General features: G+C 38.0%; 2 protein-coding genes across 5 annotated transcripts; both read left to right on the top strand.

Annotated features, from left to right (window-relative positions):
* Nucleotides 1–304: 304 nt before the first annotated feature.
* Nucleotides 305–3,206, top strand: LOC100031455 (serine incorporator 1-like). Its single transcript, XM_016428548.2, is given in 2 exon segments — nt 305–903; nt 2,058–3,206. Coding segments are annotated over 2 exon segments (1,368 nt in total). The 5' UTR covers nt 305–322; the 3' UTR covers nt 2,845–3,206.
* A 7,929-nt stretch (nt 3,207–11,135) lies between these two features.
* DRD1 (dopamine receptor D1) lies at nt 11,136–17,441 on the top strand. Of its 4 annotated transcripts, none has more exons than XM_007474039.3 (3): nt 11,136–11,714; nt 12,553–12,788; nt 13,631–17,441. In XM_007474039.3, the coding sequence occupies exon 3, from the start codon at nt 14,305–14,307 to the stop codon at nt 15,643–15,645; it is 1,341 nt and encodes a 446-aa protein (XP_007474101.1). In that variant the 5' UTR covers nt 11,136–11,714; nt 12,553–12,788; nt 13,631–14,304; the 3' UTR covers nt 15,646–17,441. The 4 variants fall into 4 exon arrangements, with proteins under 4 accessions (XP_007474101.1, XP_007474100.1, XP_056667571.1 ...); XM_007474038.3 differs by having other exon boundaries at nt 12,553–12,829; XM_056811593.1 differs by lacking the exon at nt 11,136–11,714 and adding an exon at nt 12,099–12,252.
* The last annotated feature ends 291 nt before the right edge of the window (nt 17,442–17,732 follow it).

The following is a 17,732-nucleotide window of genomic DNA, read 5'->3' as shown; positions in this document are numbered from 1 at the left end:
ACAACTCTGGGAGGTGGATACTATTATTCCCCTTTTACAGTTGAGAAAACTGAGGCAAAAAAGTTGGGTGACTTATCCAAAGTCAAAAAACTAGTAAATATCTGAGTCTGGATTTAAATTCAGATCTTCCTGACTCCAGGCCCAGTATTCTATTCACTATGCTATCTCACTGCCCCTAGAAGGAATGAAGGTGGATATCTTTAGGAAGATATCTCATCATAGATTCAGCCTGTAGAGTAACATTTACCTTTATCCTTCAGGGAGGGTACCAAGTATTGTTACAGTTCTTCAATAGTAGTGGAGCTCCTGCCGTCTTTTGGAGATGGGGGGTGTTCTGGGATTGTGCTCCATGGCGAGCTGGATACCATGTTTGTGTGGGAGTGTCCCCTGTCTGCTATGCAGTTGCTGCTCCAGTGGAAATAACTTCACAGTAACTAGGCTGATTTATGCCTTCTTTTTGCTTATTGGTGTGGGCATATCCTATGTGATGTTGATACCAGGAATGGAAGAACAATTAAATAAGATTCCTGGATTTTGTGATAGTGGGACAGGACTTGTGCCTTGTAATGTATTGGTTGGATACAAAGCTGTCTACCGTTTGTGCTTTGGCATGGCCATGTTTTTCCTTCTGTTTTCTTTATTGATGATCAAAGTGAAGAGTAGCAGTGATCCTAGAGTTGCAGGGCACAATGGATTCTGGTTCTTTAAGTTTGTAGCAGCAGTAGCAATTACTGTTGGAGCTTTCTTTATCCCAGAAGGACTCTTTACTACTGTGTGGTTTTATGTGGGCATGGCAGGGGCATTTTGCTTCATCCTCATCCAGCTGGTTTTACTTATTGACTTTGCCCACTCATGGAATGAATCATGGGTTGAAAAAATGGAAGAAGGAAACTCAAGATATTGGTATTGTAAAGATTAAAATTAGGGAATATGGGGAGACTGAGGCAGGTAGAAATTAGTTTCTCTCTGCAAGGAGTATTATATTTTTTAGAGGTTTATTAAAGGTTAAAGATTAAAGAATATACAAGTAAGAAACATGTGCCTAGGCCAGAGGCCTAGACAAAATAACCTCACATCACGCAAGAGACCGCCTGCTCCAAAACGGAAGTCCAAAAAGAGCCAAGAGCCCCCTCAAAAGCCTTTGAATCAGCTTAAATACCTTCTTGATCTCGGCCCAGGTGAGATTATAAGGCATTCTGGGGAAGTGGAGCAAAGGCTTGTGGGGATTGTAGTCCTGTATTCGAGTCTATTTTTTACATTCCCCGTGTGATCATTTTTGGAAAAATTAATTTTTCCCCAAAAGGATCATAAAAACATAATAAACTTAAAAGATTACAATAGTGTGAGGATAAGAGAAAAAAGAATAAAACCAATAATTGCTGAACACATTGACAAAAAGCCGTTAGGGGGCAGTCCCCTTTGGCATAAAAGTATACATACAAATAAATGTTCAATCAACCACACCCAAAGTTCAATTTTGTGCAACTTGTGGTCTGGAGGCTTCTTCATGGTGGCTTCTCCAACAGTTCAGTTCTGGATTCAGAGAGGTAGCATCTTCTTTGCCTAAAATTCTTCTCAAAAGGAATTTAAACTTTGCAATTTAAATAATGATTTTTTTTACATTCCCCCGTGTTGTGGGCAATTGAAAGATTCAGAATCAGTTAGGGATGTATGGCTGAGGTATGAGGTATACGAATCAATTGGCAAGAGATATTAAAAAGACATCAGAAAATCCAAAAGAAAAGAAAAATTTCTGGATGAAAATATAGACTATCAAAGTCTTATGTGTAAAAATTCCAAGTAGAAGAAAAATAAATCTATAACAGGTCCTTCAATCAGGGCCCAATCAAAATGATCTAAGTAATGATGCATTTACCCAGTCAGTGCCAGGACTACAGAAAGGTACCACACTATGAGAGGCAGAAAAGGGGACCAGATTATAGGAGCCAAGGTTTCAGGGATACTCGTCTGTGAGTATCTTTAGGGTGAGTGTGGATACAAGGAAAGCCTATGTCTTAACACATGTTAAACATAGTAACCTCGAGTCTTCACACTAGGTTCAAATATGCAGCTTTATTATCAGCTACAGTAATGAATTACCTGCTGTCTTTAGTTGCTATAGTACTGTTCTTTCTTTACTATACTCACCCAGATGGTTGCTCAGAAAATAAGGCCTTCATCAGTGTCAACATGCTCCTGTGCATTGGAGCTTCTGTAATGTCTATTCTGCCCAAGATTCAAGAATCACAGCCAAGATCTGGTTTGTTGCAGTCTTCAGTAATAACAATCTACACTATGTATTTGACCTGGTCTGCTATGACAAATGAACCAGACAGAAAGTGCAATCCAAGTTTATTAAGTATAATTGGCTATAATGTCACAACAAGCATTCCAAAGCAAGGGGACTCTGTCCAGTGGTGGGATGCCCAAGGAATTGTGGGACTTATGCTCTTTTTGTGTTGTGTGCTTTACTCAAACATCCGGTCATCTAACAACAGTCAGGTTAATAAACTGAATTTGACCAGTGATGAATCAACACTAATAGAAGATGGCATAGCGAGACATGATGGATCACTTGATGATGGTGATGATGTTCACTGAGCAAAAGATAATGAAAGAGATGGTGTTACTTACAGTTACTCTTTCTTTCATTTCATGCTTTTCTTGGCTTCACTTTATATCATGATGACCCTGACCAACTGGTACAGTTACAAACCTTCTCATGAGATGACCAGTAAATGGACCTCAGTTTGGGTGAAAATCTCTTCAAGCTGGATTGGTATTGTGCTGTATGTTTGGACACTAGTGGCCCCACTTGTCCTCACAAACCGTGATTTTGACTGAACTGGAGTTCTGAAATGAAAGTTCTTTTGCTTCTTGCTCATTTGAATTGACAGTATTCCAGACTTTGATGTAAATATGTGTGTGTGTTAACAAGGTAACCTACCTGGTGTTAGTCTGCATGGCATAGATCGTGTCACTTTCAATTTTACTTGGTATTTTCTTGCTAAGCTCACCGATTTATGTTGGACTTAATAGCAGTGAAATATAGTCAGTATTGTGTGAGGTAATAGAAAAAATAGGGGTTCTAAGGAATACTTCATAGGTATAGAGGAAAAGTGAAATAGTGAAAGCAAAAATGTTTGCTTGAAATTGACATTTTTTAAGTATGTTGGTATTAAAGAAGTTATTTTATCAACTTTATATAAATAAGCAAGTTAGGATTTCCTTCCAATAATACATGATGACTTGCTTCAAAAACACACCCTAGTAAGAAATTTATTATTCTGTAATTCTTTAAAATATGTTCTATGGACATTTTTTTCTGACACCTGGTATCTCCCCAGATTTTTCATTCCATGAAATGTGGTTTTGGATTATATAAATATGCAAATTGTAATTAGTAGTGCCCAAGTAATACATTTAAAATTTCCCAAAGTTGGAAGATTTTTATAGGCAGGTACAGTTTTATTACTTTTGTTAACTACTCCTCCTTAGAGTTGGTGGCATAAGAGTGATCATTCAGTAATAACCCCAAATCAAGAAATCCATTTTTTTAAATGTACATGTTATATGTAGAAGAAACTTTTATTAACTTTTCAAAAAGCGAATTTTGAGTTCATAAAATAACAATCATGGCTTAGAGTCACATTATAGGAAGGATTTTGGAAGTCAGCTAAAGGAAAAAATGAAGTAGATTTTTGACCTGGGGAAGAAATTTTAGAGCTGGAATAAGACCTTAAGAGATTACAACCATCTCATGTTACAGATGAGAAAATAGATCCAGAGATGGGGAGGTCATTGTCAGTTTTAGAACTAGGTTTCCTGACTAGTTAAGTGCATTTGTCATTACACTGACATGGCACCAAAATTTCTTCCACAAAATGTATTGTTCATAGTATGTGTTGTACCTGATCTGTTTTGGATTACTCCTTGTAATTCTTGTGGCAAGCTGGCATGCCTACAGTTAATGGCAGAATTATTTGACCCAATGCTAAGGAATGAAACCTGGCATAAAGTTTTTTGTGCAGTTTAAAAGGTGGTTGGAGCCTGGTGCTTGGAGTGGAGGCCCTCAGACTGTTTCTCCATTTTGGTCACGTGAGTGATAGGGACTGATCTCTTTTCTTTGCCTCGGCTATCCAAGGGCTTGGGCCTTTTGGCCCAGCCTAAGCAGAGTGGGTATTTAAGCCCTATTCCCTTCTCTCCCTCTCTCTCTCTCTCTCTCTCTCTCTCTCTCTCTCTCTCTCTCTCTCTCTCTCTCTCTCTCTCTCTCTCTCTCTCTCTCTCTCTCTCTCTCTCTCTCTCTCTCTCTCTCTCTCTCTCTCTCTCTCTCTCTCTCTCTCTCTCTCTCTCTTCTCTCTCTCTCTCTCTCTCTCTCTCTCTCTGTTTCTCTCTCTCTCTCTCTCTCTCTCTCTCTCTCTCTCTCTCTCTCTCTCTCTCTCTCTCATACCTTTCTTCCTACTGTTTGTAATTAAAAATTCCATAAAAGGTTGACTGCTGACTTGAGTTTTCATTTTAGGAATTACATAGCTGAATTCCTTGGCAACCTTAAATTAATATATCTCAGTCTTTTAAAGTGATTTCCATATCACAGTAGGAGGAAGAAATCATTTCTATGTATACTATACTGAATTTACTACTGTTATAGATTCTATTGATCTTGTTATTTGTTATTGATGATGGATAGCTGACTTGAGTTGTTAGGGTCACTTGGTGGTAGATGGTGTATAAAGCTGCTGGACAATCCAACAGGATTGATTTTTACTATCAGGAGAGGCAGGGATAGAAAAAGGATATTGGAATATGAAGGATATCTTGAATCTAAAACTAAAGTGTCTAACTCCACCCTGAATACCTCTGTCCTGCAAGGGATGTCTTCAAGTCTGAGATCAGACCTAACATAACTTTCTCTCTATCTAAAGATATAATATCTAACTCACTAAGCTATTCTGACAGTTTATTTTAAATTATACAGTTTTCTTAACTTATATTAAAAAAAAATCCTCCAGCTTCCTCAAAGTGATAATCAACTGAATGGCAATGTGTTCTGTCTCTTCTCTCAGCAGGGGGTCAAAATTGACACTATTCAAGTGAGAGTGAAACAGTGACCCCTTCTGGCCACCTTTCCCTGTTTCAAAGGAAAAGCAGTCACTTCACTCAATCATCCTCAGATCTCAAGATGTTCCTGTCTTCTCCAAAATAACTCTTACAAAACTCAGAGTTATCCAAAGCAACCTGCCAGTCACCTCCTTCAAGCAAGGAAGCTAAAGAGAGTGAGCCGTTTCCCAACTGTCTTTCCTTTACTAAAATTCTCTTCCCAATCACTCACAGAAAATTCCTTCCTTACCTGCTTAAAGGAGCCAAGGTAAAAATAAAACCTCTTTCTCTTATACTAAGTCCTTATTCTAACTAGGTTAATTAACTCATTAATTCTTATCATTACACTACCCTGTGCCCCCCTGACTAATACTATCCACCAGGAAGAGAAACAGAAATCCACAGAGACATATGCAAGAATAATCTCTCCTCAGAAAACAGACAATTCACCAATGCTATTCACAAGACTGAAGAGAATCTGAGTCTTATCTTCACTATGTGAAATAATATAGTCATATATATGAATTTACTTTCACTTTAAGAACAGTCCCCAAATTTCTAATAGAGGAGTTTTAATATCTTTTGTGTCATGGATCTCAGTGGAAATCTGGCAAAGTCTGCAAACGCCTTCTTGGAATAATATCATTAAGTCCATAAAATTAAATGCACATACATACAAAGCAAAACAAATTATTTCAAAATTTTAATTTTTTTAGCTAACAAAAATGAGCCTTTCTAACTCTACCTGTTTCCCAGATGAAAATGAAAGAAAACTAAAACTTGTAATAAATCTGAACAATCAAACAAAAAATTATCATATTGACCTGTAAAATGTATGCATGTATGCATACACACACACACATATATATATATATAAAAGTTTCTATCCATGTCCATAATCTCTATTAAGAGGTGGGCTACATGTTTTCTTATGAGTCCTTTGGAATACCGGTTAGTCATTGAACTGTTAAGCCTTTTTCAGGTTTTCAATTTTATTTTTCTTTACAATGGGAAAATAATCATATTAAATAGTTATATATATATATATATATATATATATATAGGTAGGCATAACTATACTATATTATATATGTACATTCACAGCTCTGTAAATACATTGATTCACAGATACATACATGCATATATGCAAACATAGGAGCTCAGTGACCACAGATTAAGAACCCCTGTTCTAAAGGTGCTGCATTTGACTAATTCAATATATTGTCATCAGGAATAGGCTTTCCTCTTTATATTGAAAAAGTCATAAAACAGATATTAAAAATTAAATCTGTATGCAATTTTTTCAAAGCACTACTACTAATATTCAGCCACATGAAATTCCAAAGCATCTACTTTTATCCTTCATTTCAGTGCTGAACCAGATATATGCTCTACCACCACTGGCCATGGTGCTGACTGGCTCTTTGATAACATTGCTAGCACATACCTTCCACTGAAGAAACTAAGTAGGGATTAGAAAAGACTTGGAGGACTAGAGTGGTGTGTCTGTGAGTGTGTGTGTGTGTGTGTGTGTGTGTGTGTGTGTGTGTATGTGTGTGTGTGTGTTGGAGGGATGGGGGTGATCAACCAACAGTTCCTTCAAATATCTGAAGTACTTTCTTATGGAAGAGGAATAGATCTTTTCTGCTTTCCCCAAAGGACAGAGCAGGAGAAATAAAGGAGAAATTGAAGAGAAAAAGATTTCAGGTCTATGTCAGGTATTGCTTCTTTAAAATTTGGAGTTTTCTATCTCTTTTATTTCTTTTGGAAGTATAGAAATTAGGTATTTAGTCTGATGTATGTATCCTCTCTCCCATTAGAATGTAAGGTCTCTATAGGCAAAGATTGCTTTTATTTTTCTTTTGAATCCTTAATACCTAGCACTGTAGTAACAGTATCAGCAGTGGTAGTGAAAAGAAAAATAACTCACACCTTTTAAGTTTTCAAAACACTGCATATACATATTCTCATAACATCTATGTGAGATAGGGCTTATTTTATGCCCAATGTTCAGATGAGAAAACCAAGGCAGACAGAGGTTGCTACATGCCCACAGTCACACAGCTAGTATCCACTGTGTCACCTAGCTACCTATCAAGAACTTAATAAATACTTGCTTACAGATTGGTGATGCCATTCCTATAGAAAGTTATTCAGAAGGGAGCTGAGTTTGTTAAAAGTTATTGAAAGTTAATTAAAAATATTAAAGGATGAACATATTATCGAAATAAATTATACTACTATGGCACTTTAAGGTTTTTACAAAATGCTTTTCTTATAACACTGTGAAATAGATAGCAAAACAATGACTATAAAAGGTTGCCTGGCACAGTGGATAGAGTGTTGGATTTGAAGCCAAGAAGAAATGGGTTTAGAGTACACCTTTGAAACTTAATAGCTATGTGACTTGGGGAAACTGTTTAACCTTCCTAATCATCAATTTCCTTATCTATAAAATAGTGTAATACCATCTACTTCTTTGGGCTAATGTGAGGACCAAATGTCATAGTACATTAATGTACTTTGCAAACCTTATATCACCATTTTAAAATGAGCTTATTATTATTCAAATTGTGCAAAGGGGACATACTGAAGCTGAGCAGATAAATAACTTACTTAAAATCATGAAACTTATTGGTATGAAGGATAGGATTAAAATCCATTCTCTCTAGTTCAAATCTAGTAGCTTTTACCTTAGAGTAGTTAAAAAAATAGAAATGAGCAAAATTTTTGAAAGCATAAAAGATAGGGAGAGGATAGGATAATTTGTTTTGTGACCCGTCCAAATTAAAGTAATAAGTCATGTACTTATCTGTAATATAATTCCGATAAAGAGCTGTAGTTCAGCATAATAGTAATCAGTTTTTATAAACAATTTACAGATCTATGAGACACATTCATGAGTTTTTATATTTTGACCAAGCCAAATCTCACCTAAAATATACTTGGCACCATTTCCAGAAGTAATACATGGCATCCAATAGTTTTTGTTGTAGATCTTATCCCTCCTACACTTTATCCCTCATACATTTTAAAGTATATATTCTACAAATAGTTCAGCACTAGTCATTAGCCCCATGTAATTATGCACATATTTACAATCATTCTTATCACAAAATTCCAAGAAGTAACACTTAATAATGAATTGAACTTAGTCCAATATAATTCATTATTTATAGTTCTAGATCTGCTAGTGGAAGAATGAGATGCTCCCATGAAGATACTGTTCCCTCTTGTAAGTATGTGTCTCCTAGCCTATAACTTTATCCATGTCATCCAGAAGATTACAGATTTCTATCATCTTTGAAATGGAAAGTTCCTTTTGATTTAGCCAATGTTTACTATTTTCTCTAGAAGGTCTGGATCAAGAAAATCCTAAATTATTACTCAATCATCTATAGGAGTTAAGTAAAGTACACTAATGGATATAACTTATCATAGAAAATGGGGTATACATATTTTCTGGTTTACATATATATATACAATTTTAATAATAATTTTCAGCATTCAGACTCCATCAGTTCTTTTTATGGCAGTGGATAGTCCTATGAGGCATTAAGAGTTGTCCTGGATCCTTGTATTGCTGATTGATCATTGTGCATCACTTCTGGTACTGTATTTGATGTTTTCCTGTTTTATTTCACTCTGCATTGCTTCATATAAGTCTAAGATTTTTTTGTGATGATCCTGTTTGTCATTTATTAAGTTATAATAGTATTCCATTACAATCATATTCCATGACTTGTTCCATCATTCTCCAGCTAATGGACATCCCTTCAGTTTCTAGCTCTTTGCTACTACAAAAGGAGCAGCTCAATACTTTTGAACACATAAATCCTCTTCCCCATCTTTGATCTCCCTGCGATATAGACAGAGTAATGATATTACTGAGTCAAAGGGTATGCACAGTTTTATGGCCCTATGGGCATGCTTCCAAATTTATCTCCAAAAGAAATAGACTTTCCAGTATCCTAAAATAGTGACACTGCCCTCTGTAATGCTGACTTGTGCTGATTTTGTAGACTCACAGAGCTACTGAGTTGTTAATAATATTAGAAAGAATCTATTCCACTTTGAATAGATTTAATGCCTGTGATATCCCTGACAACTGGTAATCTAGTTTTTTAGTGTAATGGGAAGAATATTAATTTTGGATTCAGAGAACTTGAATTTAAAAGCTTTGGCTCTGGTATAGGCTACTTGTGTGGCCTTGTCCAAGTTCCTTAAATTTGGGAACCTCAGTTTCCTCATAAAAAAGAAAAGAACATTGGAATGGATGATTTCAAAATTGTTTCAAACTTTAAATCATATGATCTCATGATATACTGTGATTAAAAATTCATCCATTTTCCTTTTTCCCATCAATAACTACAATGAATTATCATAATTAAATATATATATTCTATTTTCTGTTAGACATATGAAGTAAATAATAAAAATAAATCTATTGAGAATTTTTCTTTGGAGATAAAACCTCATATTTAGGGCTAACTTCTCAAAGTCATTTAAACTACAAATGAAAATATGAAAAATAAACACAAGATATTTTGGCCAGAAAAAAAAAAACTTTACTAATGTAAATGTCAGTTGTTTTTCTTGACATCTCCATGGTTTTTGTTTTTTACAGTATTTCTCTCTTCTTTCCCATTGAGATTCACTGACACATTCACTGACTTCACTAACTTCAAGTGAGAATGTTATAAATAAAATTCTAAATGTAGCAGTATTTTAATGTTCTCTTTGCACATAAATCACAGGGAAACTTGAAAGACATGCTAACCATACCTGTTCCTCATTTGTATCTATGTTTTTGACATTTCCTGGTGAGATTTTGTGAGTAAAAGGGGAATCTTTGTTTCACTTTAGATTTTCAAAGGGAAAAAATGAGGAAAAGGTAACTTGAAGTACCTGGAGTAAATTGCTCTGAGTTGCATACTTGGGGAGGAAGAATTGGTAAGACCTGAATGGTGCTTAAGAGCTTTTTAATCTCATTCTGTTTTCCTTAATTATTATTTTCCAAATAATAGCACTAAACTTTCTAGAAAGGTTCTATTAAAAGGTATTTAAGCTATATTTAGGAGTATGGTATAGAAAAAGAAGAAAGAGAAGGGTACAAAATTGAAAAGAGTGGGGAAGAAATGAAACAATAGACACAGACACAGAGACAAGGAGAGTACTCAGACAGATAGAAGCAGATAGAGGGACGGACAGACAGAGATGGTGAGAGACATTTAGCAAATGTCATCTCTTAAACATTCAGGTTCTGAAAAATCTGAGTGCTTGTGGAAGAATTGTGTATGGCCATCAGTGCACACTGTTTTTGAGGGAGTATATAGTATTTTATGCATTTGGGAGGCTGTATGTGAGTAATGTTTCTCTTTCTTTTGAATTCTGTTGTTTAATCTATAGTTTTTATAGTTTATGCCACCTAGAGTTATTTTTTGACTGAATTTTTATGGTAAAAACACTGAAGCTGAATCCTTCTCTTATATTATTGGAGTTAAATGTCCTAATCTTTCTTCTGTAATCATGTCCAGTATGAATGGGTAATATAACTAGGAATCCAAGCAAAGCCATGTGTTTTATATATATATATACATATATATATATATATATGTTAGATTAAAAAAAAGTGAATGAGGCATTCTTCTTAGGATAGATGGAGCCCAGAATTATAAAGCAGTATTTGACAAGGTAGACTAAACCCTTGTTACTCATTTTTGATGCCCGATTTGTATTTCTACATCCAATAACTAGTTACTGTGGGAAATAAAGTGCTGTTTCTTTGTAATTAAAAAGAAAGACAAACTATGGATAATATGTGAGGCAGAGAATTCCGTATTCATTCCTTTGCTCACTGAGAACCTCTGAGGAAACAGGGTTTCGTGACAAATGAACTCAGTTTGGGGTCAACGAACTAGGGATCCAATCTCTGTGCTTTTATTTATTTTCTTTGTGATTTGGCACGAGGTATTTCAGCTCCGTGGGTCTTAGTTTGTTCATCTGTAAAAGGAAATGGCTGGAATAGATTATTTTAAAGGTCTCTTCCCGCAGGAAATCCCAAGAAGTCAAAATGAAATTGGCTGGCTCATTACGTGGTGTCCTCCCATTAATGGAGATATGCAAGCACAATATGGATGAGTTAAATGTTTTATGCTGAAGAATGGGTATTCTTACTTTGGTAACGGTTGAACTGGATAGCTTTTGAGACTCTTTCAAACTCTGACATTCTGTGTTTCTGTGATTTTGTAACCTTCTTCCCCCCCCCCCCCCACCCCCTCCCCGTCCTTCAGCCCCAGTCCACCCAGCTCCCACAGCTAAGCTGGAGTGAAAGCCTCTTCTTATCCCTAAGCGTTCTCTGTCCCCTTCAGTTGGGTCGAGCCTGTCAATAGCCTGGAAAGGCTGAACATCACAGTCGGTCACCAGAGGGCGCTACGTCCTTTCGTACCAAGACCTGAGCTTGGAAGTTAAGGAGCTTGAAGGAAAAGGCAGTGCCCGCGTGGACTGTTACCCCGGCAAAGCAGATCACCAGGAGAAGATGAAGCGAGCATTACTTGGCCAAGTCCAGCAGTACGTCCAGCCCGAACTGTCCAGAGTCTGAGCCTTACTTCGTAAAGGTTCGTAAACGACTGCTCCCTGGCGACACTTGTGGGTCAGTCAGTCTCTGTTCTGAGTGGGCTCGTACAACCACCCATTACTGGTCTCTGGATAGGTGTAGGGTGGCTGTGTACTAGAGTAAGACTATTTGTTGACATAAAGGTTGGCTTTGTATCCTGTTGCCGATGGGGTTGTGCTGGGACGGGTAGGGCTTTTTTGGGGTGGTGGTGGTGGTGGTAGTGGTGTTTAGGATATGTGTGTGTGTGTGACAGAGAGAGAGAGAGAGAAAGAGAGAGAGAGAGAGAGAGAGAGAGAGAGAGAGAGAGAGAGAGAGAGAGAGAGAGAGAGATTGTGTGTGTGTGTGTGTGTGTGTGTGTGGTGTGTGTATTCCTTAACTATCCGACATTGGCATAATGGTCTTCATTTAGCGGAGTTTGTACTCCTTGGAATGGATGGCTTGGTTTCCTTGTGTGTCCCCGAGAGTCTTGCCTAAATTGACGGTAGCTTTAAAAGTCCAGCATAGGAAAGCGTACCCACTCTCCAAGTTGACAATGAAGTGTAAATATCTTAGCTAGGGCTGGGGTGGGCTTCGTGTCTATGCCTCGAGGGAGCGGTTTTGAAATTAAGTTAAGGGAAGAGTTTCCAAAATGCCCTTCTTTGTGCCTAAGGAAGCCAAGTCCCGAGGCAAAGGGAAAGGAGGGAGGTTGGAGAACGGGAAGGGGAGGAGAAAAGGAGGGCCCAGGAATCCGCCCTTCGTGGGATGTGGCCCTTGGGGAAGGTAACGGGGGTGGAGGGTGTGGGTATGGGCAGAACCCATCAGAGACAGGTTCCATCTCTTTACCTCCTGGTCCTTTTCAGGAAGCCGAGAGTGCTGCGGAAAGCACTCAGGCCCCCAGACTGAAGCGGTGATGCAGAAGGAAGGTGGAGGGTCCTGCCTCCCTGGTCGAAGTTGGGGTCAGCCAGCAGCGCAACCTACCGGGGCCCAGATGTGACCTGGCTCCAGGGCGGGGGCGGGAAGAGCTCCCTGGACCAGAGACTTCCCACGGTGCTCTGACCAACCTGCGTTAGAATCACCCACCCAGGAGCTGAGGAAGGTCAGAACCTCAAAGCGACTTGAAAACTGAGAGCAGCTAAGGTTTGAGTCGAGAATCCCTGCGACATCTCTTAAATTTTTTTTTTAATTGCCAGGATTAAAGGGGCCAGAGAGAAGGAAGGGGTGGGGGTGGTTGTTGTATGTGTGGGGTGGATAGAGGTCAAGGCCTGATTTTCATTGTATCTAGGGAGCCTTCCCTTGGTTCCCTCTCAGGATGAAGAAATCCCAGAGCCCAGGATAATTGTATCTTAGTGGAAGGACCTGCTCCCCAGATTCTATCTCGAGTGAAACATACAAAGCACCTCCTGGTTTCTCGTTAAGTCTTGTGGCCTGAGTTCTCTCCTCTCTAAATCTGAGGAATCCCAGGCTGGGTGGGAAGTGGGGAAGGCGGGGCAGGGCTTCAATACACTGCCCACAACTCACTTGCTTTTGCTTCTTACTGGATACCCAATGTCAAACAAACTCAAAGGTTTGTTTGACGGTCAGCTGGGGACCAAAAATCATTCCCTCTCCAGGCCACTTGCTCATTGAATTTGGACAATGAAATTGAATTGGCTTTTTCTCTTCTGAACTCCCAGTTCTGGGACCCAGGCCCCAAAGCCATTGATTAGCTCTTGTTTGTGTTTAGGATTAGATTCTAAGCAAAGCCAGGACTAGCAGAGGGAGTCTGACAAACAGGTATTTGTAGCTAGAACATTTAGCGCCTTCAAAGAAGGAGCCCTAAATAAGATTTAGTTTGGCTGCTAGAAAAAAACTCAAAAAATGTCATTGTTAACAAACCCTGATCACCAAAAAACCAAAATGAAACAAAAACAAAAAAACCTTTGTTTGATTTGTTTCTAGGGCTAAGGAAATTTGAAGCTAGCCAGCAAAGAAGTTGGGGGCTTCCCCAATCCAGTAAGAACATCCAGGAGATCATATGGAGGATGTTAAACAACAAATCAAAGGAGCACTTCTTGATATGGTTGTTGGGAAATTATATTAGAAATCTAATGTCACTTAATGTGACACACTTCAGTGAAAATGAAGAACCAGAGGAATGGACAATAGATTCCTAGATTTACCTGACAATTTCTCCTGTGTGGTGGGTATCATTTTTTGAAGAATACACAGGGCGGCATACACAAGGGACTAGTCAAACTCTAGATGGGGTCATACTGGAATTTGAAAATGGGAATCATCAGCAAATTCTAAGATGCCAAAGGAACTTCATTAGAAGTATTCTGGGACTTGGGTTCAATTCCAAAAATCAGTGATTTATTTATTACCTATAGAACTTTGGCAAGTCATATTTTGACCTTGATTTCCTCATTTTGATAATTAGGAGGTTATAATAGATGTCCTTGAAGGTTTCTTACAGTGCTATTCCTTTGATTCTCTGACTTGGGTTGCAAATTATAAATACATATCTAAAAATTGGCTGCCAGTTGTTACTGGAATACAGACATCTATGTAAAGGTGAAGAAATTTCAACAGAAGCTTTAGATCAACTTGGTGAAAAACACAATAGAGACATAATGCCCTTGAATGACACAACTATGGACAGAGGAGGGCTGGTAGTGGAAAGGGACTTCTCCTTCCGCATCCTTACTGCCTGCTTCCTTTCACTATTGATCTTGTCTACACTTTTGGGAAATACTTTGGTGTGTGCAGCTGTCATCAGGTTTCGCCACCTAAGGTCCAAGGTGACCAATTTCTTTGTCATCTCGTTGGCTGTTTCTGACCTCTTAGTAGCTGTCTTGGTCATGCCCTGGAAAGCTGTTGCAGAAATTGCGGGTTTCTGGCCCTTTGGCTCCTTCTGCAATATCTGGGTGGCATTTGATATCATGTGTTCTACGGCCTCCATTCTAAACTTATGTGTCATCAGTGTTGATAGATATTGGGCTATTTCCAGTCCCTTTCGCTATGAGAGAAAAATGACCCCCAAGGCAGCCTTCATTTTGATCAGTGTTGCTTGGACTCTGTCTGTGTTGATTTCCTTCATTCCAGTGCAGCTGAATTGGCATAAGGCCAGTCCCCTGAGCTCACCAGATGGGAATGTTAGTTTGCAAGATGAGACAATGGACAACTGTGACTCTAGCCTGAGCAGGACATATGCCATCTCTTCTTCTCTTATTAGTTTTTACATTCCAGTGGCTATCATGATAGTAACATACACGAGGATCTACAGGATTGCACAGAAGCAAATAAGACGAATCTCAGCTTTGGAGAGAGCAGCAGTTCATGCCAAGAACTGCCAGAACACTACTGGGAATGGGACAAATGTAGAATGTTCCCAGCCAGAAAGTTCCTTCAAGATGTCCTTCAAAAGAGAAACCAAAGTTTTAAAGACTCTGTCAGTGATCATGGGAGTGTTTGTATGCTGCTGGCTACCTTTTTTCATATTGAACTGCATGGTACCCTTCTGTGAATCTGATTTGCCTTCTGGGGAAACAAAACCCTTCTGTATTGATTCTATTACCTTTGATGTTTTCGTGTGGTTTGGATGGGCAAATTCCTCATTGAACCCTATAATTTATGCCTTTAATGCTGATTTCCGAAAGGCATTTTCTACTCTCTTAGGATGCTACAGGCTCTGCCCAACTGCCAACAATGCGATAGAGACAGTTAGCATCAACAATAATGGGGCTGTGTTTTCAAGCCATCATGAGCCCAGAGGGTCCATTTCTAAGGACTGTAATCTGGTTTACCTGATTCCACAAGCTGTCACCTCCCGAGACACAAAGAAGGAAGAAGGTGGAGGCTCCAAGCCATTGGAAAAAACCTCTCCAGCTTTATCTGTCATTTTGGATTATGAAGTTGATCTATCTTTGGAAAAGATTAACCCCATCACACAGAATGGACAACACAAGACCTGAACCGTAAGATGAATCCTGTAAAATATGCTAGTCGAAACAAAAACAGAAACCTTCTGAGATTTCCTTTTTTTTGTTGTTGTTGAGAAACTAAGCTACGGTGAGTTTTCATGCTCACAAAAAAGCTAACTGCTGCTTCTACTCAGCATACAACTTTGTTTTATATCAGTCCAGTATATTTTTGATTTATAGGTATTTCTGTACTGTTCATACTGAATGAAACAGAATCGGTTAAAGGTATAAGACAAGGATTAGCTCTTCATCTCTATAATTATTTATAGAAACTATTTTTTATCAGTGACTGAAGATAGGGCAAGAAATCATGAATAAACAGTGACACTTAAAAAACAAATGCCACTTCCAGAAAGAAATAAGAGTGTTGAGTTTGCCATGTATAAATAGGTGCTAACATGTTTCAAACCAAGTTTTCAGATTGTAAAGTTGGGTAAATGCCTTCGTAAATTATTTCTGAAAAAAATGAGCCTTATAGAAAGAATGAATATTTTTAAGTTTGGGAGATGCTTTGTTAATACTGGTTTTATTTATTTATTGTTTAAATTGCTATTTTTAATATGTTACAACAAATCTATATTTATCTTATTTAAAAGTATTGTCTGATGGGAGATCTCTGAGACCTCATGATTACAATTTTTAAATATTTGACTGATCAACATGTTAGTGTCAGTCAGTAATGAAAATGTTGAAAAACATATAGTTGGAGTAATCTGCTTATGTATACTTCAAAATTACAACAAAAGCTAAGTAAGAATAAAGTTGAGCTGTGACATTTCTTCTGAATTCATCAGAGATCAATACAGGATCAGAGCTGGCAAGGAAAAAAATGACAGCTCATTTTTTTCCCCAACAAGGATTTAAAAACACAATGGATTGCTCCTATTCTTTACATTACTTTCCCGTTACAAAGAAGTCTTAAGAAAACAATCAGCAGCTCTGTAAATACTTTCCACAGGAAGACCAACTTAAGAGGAATCATGCTTCCTAGTTGAGAGCTGAGTCTCCCGCAACCAGAAGCATCAGACGTTTTGTATTTATGTAAAATAATCGGCTTCTCAGTCTTTTCTTATTTCAAGTTTTGGCTATCTTTTTTTTCCCCCATGAACAAAACCAATGACTGATGGTAGAAATGCATAGTGACTCTGATAAGTCTTGCTACCTACAAGACTGTGTATTTACAGTAACACCAATAAGAAGAGAACATACTGTGTATCCTGCTTCTTTACCAACATCATATTTCTTTAACATCAGACTACCTTTCCTGCTTTACTTTTGACCTGAGAATCAAGTCATTTTTCAGTTTTATTCATGTTAATAGTCCATTGAACAAACAGCAGTGCCTCATTACCATCTGGGATTAAGATGTTTCTGGAGAGGGGACCCCCATCATTTTCAGATGTGTTGCCAGCAGCAAAAAGTCACTGGGATTTCTTTTGTGGCTACAGATGCTTCCACTGTATTTTCAGCAAAGTTCCTGCTTCTCTCATTCCCTCTGTGCTTTAAGGAACATCCCTTTTGCAGCAATGTCCAAGTGATGGAGTAATCTTGTGTAGTCCAAGAGAGGACCTTGGTTCTTAAATGAGAAAAAATGAGAGAAAATCTTATTTGGGAAGACCTGCTTAAAGGAGTACTGAGGGAGGGGGAAAGTAAATATTTACTGAAAGAATTCATCATGCATCAGGTCTGTGTTATATATGTATTGTGAATATGTTTTCCCAAGGATTTTTTTTGGCTTGTATTCTTTCATACATATAATAAAATTATTTTGTGGACACAAATGGAAACAGAAGCATTTACATTGCATTCCTTAAAAGCACATTGCTTGGGGGTCTTTCAGATTCAGACATCAAGAGAAAAATATTAGATTCATATTCAAATAGCAGCCTAGTGTATAGGAAAGGGCACTGGATTTAGAGCCAGATGTGGGTTTGATTTTCTCCCAATATTGACATTTACTTATCACGTGACTCTGGGAAGGGGACTTTAACCTCTCTGAGTCTTGGTTTCCCTAAATATAAAATTAGCAATACTCCTTGAACTTCTTTCCTCACAGGGTTGGTTGTGAGGAAGATGCT

This window comes from Monodelphis domestica, chromosome 1 (genome assembly GCF_027887165.1).
Source record: "Monodelphis domestica isolate mMonDom1 chromosome 1, mMonDom1.pri, whole genome shotgun sequence".
Classification (NCBI taxonomy): Eukaryota; Metazoa; Chordata; class Mammalia; order Didelphimorphia; family Didelphidae; genus Monodelphis; species Monodelphis domestica.
The sequence above is the reverse complement of the archived record's forward strand: the minus strand, read 5'-3'. Positions and strand labels throughout refer to the sequence as shown.

Coding starts and splice junctions, on each gene's coding strand:
- DRD1 (XM_007474039.3), top strand. CDS start 14,305: ATGCCCTTGAATGACACAACTATGGACAGAGGAGGGCTGGTAGTGGAA.